Source organism: Carassius gibelio, chromosome B5 (assembly GCF_023724105.1).
Source record: "Carassius gibelio isolate Cgi1373 ecotype wild population from Czech Republic chromosome B5, carGib1.2-hapl.c, whole genome shotgun sequence".
Classification (NCBI taxonomy): domain Eukaryota; kingdom Metazoa; phylum Chordata; class Actinopteri; order Cypriniformes; family Cyprinidae; genus Carassius; species Carassius gibelio.
In genome coordinates, this window is record NC_068400.1 from 12341015 (window position 1) to 12350579 (window position 9565).

The 9565-nt window shown below is 38.8% G+C and overlaps 2 protein-coding genes across 2 annotated transcripts in view; both read left to right on the forward strand.

The window, feature by feature from the left end:
- The window catches only part of adamts12 (ADAM metallopeptidase with thrombospondin type 1 motif, 12), a 34943-nt gene extending 28240 nt beyond the window's left edge, over positions 1–6703 (forward strand). Inside the window, exon 24 of the mRNA XM_052556581.1 lies at positions 521–6703. Within this exon, the coding sequence (XP_052412541.1) occupies positions 521–636 (116 nt within the window). The 3' untranslated portion in view covers positions 637–6703. The remainder of the gene's footprint in view (positions 1–520) is intronic.
- Positions 1–9565, forward strand: part of kcnv2b (potassium channel, subfamily V, member 2b) — a 172954-nt gene that overhangs the window by 106514 nt on the left and 56875 nt on the right. The window lies entirely within an intron of this gene.

Sequence of the window (9565 nt, forward strand, 5' to 3'; positions counted from 1 at the left end):
ACCTGAATGTCGTTGCATTTGATAAAAACAGATTTAAAATATTTATCAAATCTAGTATCTTGATGATACTATTATTACATAGATTTTTAGTGGATGTATTAAGACCGTTCTCCTCAAGTTTACACTGGTGACCTAACCACAGAAAAAAAAAAAAACAGGTGTATTTGATTACATTAACTATCAACATGATCCACTTACATCCTGATCCACTATCAACTGGTTATTTCACTAAAACCCAACTACCTTCTTTTTGAGCTTAATAAAAGTTGTTTGGTTATATTTTGTTATCTAATGCAATGACGATATTTACATTTTTAAGCATGACTTATATGTGCCCCTGTATTCAGGTTCTATCTATTAAAAATTTTGTCTTTTTTGTGTAAGAAAGCAAAAGTACTCCCCAAAAACATAGCGTTGTGCTAAAAGATAATTTCTGATATACCATCCCATGGCTTTATAGTTTATTTTTAATGTTAAAGCCCTTTAATAGTTTTTGTTATTTTGTTTCCTTTCTTTGCAGGTCTAGTTTGTAAGAAAAACAGCATGTCGACACGTTTCTGTGAGAAACTCAAGCTGCTGGGTCGCTGCTCGCTGCGCTCGATCCGCAAGCAGTGTTGTGTCACTTGCATGATGTAACACCACAGAGGTCAGGTTTGGGTCATCGACCAAAAGCACAAACTACTGGACACAAAGACGACCCTCTCAAATATAGAAAAATATGTGGTTTTTACTTGAACAAAGGAATTCTAGACATTTGACTCCATTTTTCTTAAAATGCACCTTGAAATGCTTCCAAAAACATCAAGATTTAGTTACAGGATTCAACATCAGTTAACATATATGTTAGTTTTTGCACTCGTTTTGTAGTTTTTATTTTTGTTTTTCTTCTTTTTAACCCGAAAAGGTGTGTTTTGACTGGTTCACCAGTCAAGAACAGGTTAAAGACGCACCAAGACACCTATCTTTACAGACCCACTTTTTAAAATCTTAGATCAGTTGGAAACTGGCATGAAACAAGCAAAAGTTTTTGCACTTACAGGCTGATAGTCAGGTTATTCATTATAAACTGTCGTTGTTATTATCTGAAGTGTCATGTGACCACTGTCTGATGAACATTACGCAACTCTTTCACAGTCAAAATGTGCAGTTCTTACATTAGTATAGTTTTACTAACTTATTTTGCACAAAGCTTAGGTTAACTCAGTATTTGTGGATATGTGTGCAAAATGATTAACTAATTAGCCCAAGTTGTTACTAGATAGTATATTAATAGGCTGCATGAAAAAATGTTACAGTCTCAGGTTGTTTTTGTTTTATTTCATTTGCTATGAAAGATACTTTTAATTTGCATAGACAAAGAAAATAACAACACTAACATTTCAACATAACTTAAGAATAAATTTTCTCCACATTTTTTTTTTTTTTGATTATTAGTTTTAATTCAGTGGATACTGTCATTTAAAAAAAAATGACCTGAAAAAGAATCTATGTCCTGCTATAAACATATGATGACTAAGATTAATCTTTATAAATGTAGAGAAAATTAAAAAGGAAATGACTGTAAAGTAAGAAAAATACGAAAAGGAAATTACTGAGATGGAGAAATGGTACTTTATAAACTAAATAGTGTTCTTGTCATTCCATTAATCATATTTAGTGTTGTGATAAAAATGCAGGTATGAATATTTCAGTTACAAAAAAAATCCGAAGCATCAAAATTTTTGACCTTACAAAAGATTTAGTCTACTTTAGTTTCCATTTAAATTATTGTTATTTTAATAAAAATTGCATTTCTTAATACTTAACAAATAATAACCATAAATAGTTTTTGAATGAATCTTTACACAGGATCTTAGATATTTTTTACTTTAACATTACTCACCCTTAGGCCATCAAAGATGAGTTACTTCATTAGAAAAGATTTTCCTATTTTTATTTTATTTTTTAACTGGAGGAAGCAATATTATGAATAGAATAGCAATATTATGAATATGAACTCTTATTTTGTCCAGAAGCGATGGTTTAATGTTAAAACTCTATGGACTTTTTTCTTACAAAACCTAACTTTTCAGTTCTCAAAATGTTATGTGATGGACTGGAGTGGTGTGGATTACTTGTGGATTATTGTGATGTTTTTATCAGCTGTTTATGCTCTCATTCTGATGGCTCCCATTCACTGCAAGGGAACCATTGGTGAGCAAGTGATAAAATGCTAAATTTCTCCAAATCTGTTCTGATGAAGAAACAAACTCGTCTACATCTTGAATAGCCTGAGGCAAATACATTTACAGCAAAATATTAATTTTTGTGTGAACTGTTCCTTTATCTGCACTGTGTTTGTAGCTCTATTTGCCAGAGGCAGTGCTGAAAGAACTAGTGGAAAACTCCCCGTGCTCACGTTTGACCGAGAATCGAATGACAAAGTTGTCACCTCATGATTACCCCTTATCACGTCACCTCAATCTCTTTCTCATTCTAACGATATTTTTAACGTAACGTAATGATATTTTGTGCAGCTTGCTGCTGAAGAGATCTTCAGGATATATCGCAAGCTGTTTCATTTTGATTACATCGCTTTAGTATTCTGATTGTTGGATTTGCATCTTGCAGCACATAGCGATCGTGAGATATGGATTGCATCAAGCAAAAGGGCTACAATCTGCTGGATGTTGGCAAAGTTGAATGCTTCTGTGATGATTTACACTCGGAAAACCCTGGCTGCCTCGGCTGAGAGCATATACGTGTCTGAGCGCAGCGTGAATCAGCACTCTGGCAGTGTGATGGTGTCTGAGAATCAGGTGGGTCATCTTCAGCTGTTGCATCCCTGGAAGGAACTTTAAAAGCAATGCTGGCCCACATCAATCTAGATCCCCCTCAACCAGTGGGTTCTGAGAATATTTTTCTGAGTGCACAGAGAACATAATTTACAATGCCAACTTTGCATCTGTATTGGTGACTGCATTACAAAATTCAATGAAGGCTACACGTCCAGATCAGTTAGCCCACACACTGGCTGTAATGCAAGACCCAGAGACAGTAGGACATGATAGCATGCCACCTATAGAATCTAGTGTGGCAGCGCTTATTGTATCTCCCAATGAGGCACTTTGTGAGAATGTACGCTGCCCCAATGCTGAGTGTATGCACACTGATGAGTTACTGTCTCGTGCACAAATGCTACAGCAAGCCGTGGCTGTGTTTCTAATTCTTTGGCGCATATGCTTGTGGCTCTACAATCCTCTCTGAGAGAAACTTTATCTGACCCATTAGTGACAGACTTGACTGATTTATATTGCAGACTGTGGGTGTTATTGCCAGTCACCGTGGAACAGCCTTAGGTACTCTTGTGCAAGCTCGACAGCAAGTTAGGTTGGCCCAGTCCTCCTTGCCGGAGGTTATGTAGGAATCATTTTTGGACATTGGTGTTGGCACCTGGACTAATTTTTGGACCAGCTGCACAGGAAGCCTTCCACCATCGGAACTCTCAGACTACTCCAACACCACCTGCTCCACCTCCCAGACATGGTGGGACTTAACCATCAGTCTCACATCCAACCCCCAGATCCCCAACGTAACCCCCCCGCCTCTACATGTAAGCGTTTTGTGGGAGCATGGACGATCACATGTCGACATTGGGCTGTTTCATGGAAAGTCAATTGATTCATTGGAGATCAATAACAACAATGGGTCTTGACTACGCTTTCAAGAGTGTACCATATACAGTTTCGCTGTCTAACTCCTGTTCACATCGGTGTGAAACAGACAATAGTTCATGATACACGTCAGGCACTTGCGCACAAAGTTCTGGTTTTGTAGCACAAAGGTACCATAAAATACACTGATGCCCAAGTTCATCCCGGAGGATTTTTTTCCATATATTTTCTGGTCAAAAAGAATAGGGTTTCTCCCTATCTTGGATATAAGAAACTTAAACCGTTTTCTCAAGTTTTTCCTGTTCAGAATGTGTTGCAGGCCATAATGCTGCAAGATTGGTTTGGACAATAGACTTGTAAGCAAACTTATTTTCATATTCATATTGCACCAGAGCACGGTTCCTTCGATTTGCAATAGGGGGTCAAATGTTTCAGTTCGGGGTTCTTCCGTTTGGCTTGGCTTTGGCACCAATAATTTTTTTAAAGTTCATCCAGGCAGCATTGGAACCACTCTAGAGGACAGGAATGAGACTGTTACAGTACTTGGAAGACTGGCTTGTCTGTGCTGCATCACCCCTGCAGGTAATGGATGAAGCTCTTCACCTGGAGGAACACATCACATCTTTGGGGATCACTGTGAACTGGGACAAATGCAAGCTTGTTCCATCGCAGTCAACCAGTTACATAGACCTTGCTCTAAACTCACAATGTCGGTTTACCTGACTTAAAAGAGAATAGGGTCAATTCTAAGAGCTATGAAGAGGCTTCGGGTGGGTCACACTCATTGCTATGTGGCACTCTTGAGAAGCTCACAGCAACAGTAGTACCACTCTGATAATTGTGGCTCAGGCCAATCCAGGGCTGGCAATGCCTGTGTCTAATACAAGACAAATACACAAAAATCAGAGTCACACATCACTGCATGCAAACACTAGCACCTTGGTCACAGCGGCATTTTATCCCCACAGGAGTTCCATTAGGACCTGCACGCTGGGAAGTCATAAGGACGGATGCCGGGGGAGGGTCTGGCGCGTGAGAGGAGTGAATGGCACCTGGAGAAGGGCTTTGTGCACAATGCACATAAATGTTTTGGAACTGACAGCGGTATTCCTTACCCTTTTGCTTTTTTAAACTGTTCTCAGGGGAAAGCATGTCTTGGTGCGTACGGACAACAGAGTGCCCATTTTTTATATCAATCATCAGGGAAGCACCAGGTCACAGAGTACCTACCAGGACAGCTTAATCAGCTCCAGATGCTCTCTCTCGTGACAGGGCGTTACAGGGAGATTGCAGTCTACATTCAGACGTATGATATGGAGAACATATGGGACCGCTGCAGTAGATGTGTTTGCAGACAGTCACACTTCTCACTGTCCTCTTTGGTGTTCCCCGATGGACAAACCAGAATCTCTGGGTCTGGATGCGTTAGCCCATGACTGGCCAGACGTGATCCTATATGCTTTCCCCCCATTAACACTGATTTGGAAGAATCTGTGTCAGGTGTGTGACTGCAGGCACTGTCTACTGTTAGTGGCTCCTCACTGGCCTGCAAGGGTGTGGTTTCAGACCCTTCTTTCAGTGTTAATAGGGCCACCTTGACATCTGCCGAACAGACCAGACCTATTGAGTCAGTTAGAAAGGAGAGTTTGGCACCCACTTCCAGACCGGTTGAAACTGTGGGTGTGGCCTCTGGGCTCACCGGGTCTCTCTTGGATTGTTCGCAGAGGGCCAAGGACACTGTTTTGAATACACATGTTGTGTCTACACATAAGTTTTATTCATGTAAATGGAAGGTATCCTGTGATTGGTGTTCTATCCGTTATATTGATCCATTACAATGTTCAGTGGGATGCATTTTAGATTTCTTGCAACATCTTTTGGAGCTTGTATGTGGTGGCTTTAACAGCTCACTGGTCCGAGTTTGGTGCTTCTTCACTTGGGTCTGACCAGCTGATTGTTTTCTACTTGAAAGGAGCTGATCATCTTTGTCCTCCACAGGCAGACCGGGGTCTGACATGGGATTTAAGTATGGTGCTCAGTTCCCTGTGACATATAGAGCTATATCCTGTTAGGTCCTTGAGGACTTAAATTGATAGGACACCAGCCTGACATAAGACGGTCCAATTGTTTGATTGTTTTAGTGAAATGCGGAGAGATGCTGCACTTTCTAAACAGACTGGCACACTGGGTGGCACAGGTTATTTTACATGCGTATAAGTAAGCAGGAAAGTCTGCTCCCTCATCTATTTATTGTCACTCTACACGTGCCTTGGCAACATCTTGGGCAGTGTTAAAAGGGGTGTAGTTCTTTCAAATTTGTGCAGCAGAAACCTGGGCTTTATCATGTATATGTTCATGTTTTTACTGATTGAATGTGACTCCCTTGACAGCAGTGTGTGCTTTCTGCCTGCCCGGATGCTTCTCAGGGGATCCCTCATGACTGTGTAGGTATTTGTCTTCCACTAGTGCTTTCAGCAATGCCTTTGCCGGTCTGGAGCGAAAGGAAATAGAATGCAGGTTACGAAAGTAACTGTGGTTCTATGACTAAGTGGAAGACCGCCAAAGTCTCTGGTCATGAAAATGATCTAAAAGATAGAGGTGACGTGCTAAGGGGAAATTATAGTTCATGGCACATCACGAGTCACGAGGTGACAACTTTGTCATTTGATTCTCGGTCAAGCGTAAACGTGGGGAGTTTTCCACTGGTGCTTTCAGGACTGCCTCTGGTGGTCTTCCACTTAGTCATAGAACCACAGTTACATTTGTAACCAGAGTTTTTCTAGTTAATGTGCTTTTGTTAACGTCATCCAGCTGTGTGAATGTTGTATTGGTGCGGCTCATGGTGCTGTTATGGTGCTGCAAACTGTTGGTGCTCTATGCTTTAGATGCATTATCAGGGTGCTCAAACGGTTAAGACATTGTTAACCATTTAAATGCACATTATCACTGAGGATGGAGGTGTTGCAGGTCAATCCTCTCTGAACATTTTATACTGCTCAACTGTACTGCTGATATGATTATAAATAAATGCAGTCATGATGTTTGCAAGAGCTTCTGTCTTCTGCTGTTGGATTTGCTTGATTGCTTTCAGATTATTGTGAGACCATGAGATCCTAATGCTGTTGCAGTTAGGGGTACAATTAAATGATTTTGTTTTTAAAGTAAATAATACTTTTATTTAGCAAGAGATGCATTAGACTTATCAAAAGTGACAGTTAAGACATTTATAATGTTCCAAAAGATTTCTATTTTTAATAAATGCTGATCTTTGGAACTTCCTATTCATCAGAATCCTGAAATAAAATGTTTCATCAAAAATATTACACAGCAAAAACTTTTTTAATTGATAACAAGAATTGATTCTTGAGCAACAAATCAGTGTATTAGAAGTTTGATGCTTTGAATCTCATGAATAAATGACATTTTAGAATAAATTAAAATAAAAAAACTGTTATTTAAAATTGTAACAAAATTTCCCAATATTACTGTTTTACTGTATTTTGTTCAAATAAATGCAGCCTTGGTAAGCAGAAAAGATTTCTTTCAAAAACATAAAAATTACCAACCCCAAAAATCTGAACAGTATTTTTCCTATTTTGCTTATCACGTTCTCTTTAAACTAATGGATTCAGTTTTTGCATACTGGTGAGAACTGGTTTAGGAAACCTAACCAAATATTTAACTATAGTAAATACTGAAAACTAAGTATGAACTTCATAATGTCTTAGTATTTAATTTTCTCAATTAATTTTGTGTTAATCACAGCAGCACTGTTGACATCCACAATGATATGAAATGTTACAAAGCTAAATCAGCATAATAACACATCTTCACTGTCAGATGATCCTAAGTTTAAATAAAATAGCATTTTTAAAAATATATATATTTTTGAAGATTTTGATGTAGCTTCATACCTTTGGATGCCATCTGAAGTAGATAGTACTGTAAACTCTTTGTTAAAGGTACAGGTTGTAGGACCTGCCACTAGAGGGCGCACTATCAAAACAATAACAATTGCTTGGTTTGATGATGCTAAGAAGGAGCGTGGAATTATGAGATTTGTTGTCTTCTACCCAACCGCTGACGGCCATCAAATCAGATGGAAACATAAATCATGGATTTAACACAAGTTCAACGATTTGCGCAAGTAGATTTCATACAAAGTCAATGTAAAGACGCAATCAGACTAAAAATCAGACACGATCCCCCGCGTTTGGCGTGTATGCCCCATAATACTAATCTTGTTGATCATTATAATAGCATAGTTTTCTGTAAAGATACAAATCAAAACAACTCACCTATCGAGATCGGTATCTCTTTCTTGTTGAAGTTTGTCGCAAAGCTACTTCCTCAGTTGTCCACGACACTGTTGTCATGTGGTTTCTACGTCAGTAAAGGTGGTAACAAAGGGTAACTAACGTCATTAGATTCATAACCATGCTACATACTCCGATACAGTAGGTGGCGGTGTGCACCGAATAAGCCATGGTTGCAATCTGCCATAAAACTAAGAAGAAGTAGTTGAAAACAGAGATATTGTTAGTAATAAGCTGAACAAAATATATAACACTAGCCTATTGGTTTTTGGATATTTTACTGCAAATATCTTAAAAATTGTACCTTTAATTGTTAAGGGTTTGGACAGGACATGCAGAAATACTCATGTTTTTGAAGACTTTAAAGCTTAGTCCACAACTAAATGTAGCCTGCCACTCACCCATTGTTTGTTCTTTACTAGCCACACTTTTTCAGGTCACTGTAAAATGGTAAGAGGTGACTCTGCAATCCAAACCATGTCGATTCAGGCTCCATTACAGAGGTCGGGTTTAATTAGGCCAGATTTGGCCGGTTTTTCTGTCCCTTATAACTTGAAACCCACTTGGCACCGCAACGTTGTCAGCTAGGTCACACAATGACCACATTTGTCAGCAGTGTCAATCCATATTAGCGCCCTAGATTTTGTGTGTTTCATGCCTCAACCTTGATTTTAGCTCAGTTATATAATCACACATTACCGTAATGTGCATCCAGCAAAAGAAGGGCCACATACGTAGTGTGATTCTTAAATGGCAGCGTGGCGACTTCCCTTTCCTGTGTACCACTAAATAATTCAGGTGTCCAGTCAGAGCAGATTCAATGGTCCTGATTAAACTAAAAGCAGATCACTTCATAATATTAACTTAACTGGAACAACTTGTCTAGCTTTACACCTCGGACTGAATGGCGGCACGTCAGTGGAGGCGCACGCACTGTGACATCACGAGCACACAGCGCCTTTTGGAGTGAACAAGTTCAAATAAATGTTCATTTAAACAGCTTACAGGATATAGCTTTGGTTATTCAGTGTTTATATTATATCCATTGGTTTACATATGATGTAAGGTAAGGTCACATGATCAAGGAATTCATGACAAGCATGTCCAGAAGCCGGAAAATAAGAAACCATCACTGAAAGCGGACACCCCGACACCTTCAATGGACACTTGCCTCATCAAATATTTACTTAAAGTGACTGGCAAAACTGCTAACGGACAGAATGGACAAAAACGAATAACATTCAAAGAGACAGAGATTTCTGAGCTAGCTTCAAATCTACTGAATGTAAATATAAAGCATCACTATTCACAAATACTCAAATACAAATATACATTTTAAGGTTTTTTTTTTTTTTTTTTTTTTTTTTTAAAGAATGCACTGGTGTTTCGGCCAATAATTGATACTGGCTGATACAAGCAATCATCTGTAATTATTTATATTTTATTTTATGTGAGATACAGATCGCTTTAGAGTCGACATGTCAGTTTTAGAGGCAGCTAGCACGAGTCTTTTCCTATGTCCTATCAAGTTGTAGCAATAAATAAATGTTAATGAACATCAGAAGGTGTATTAAAAGTACAGAAATACAGTATCAG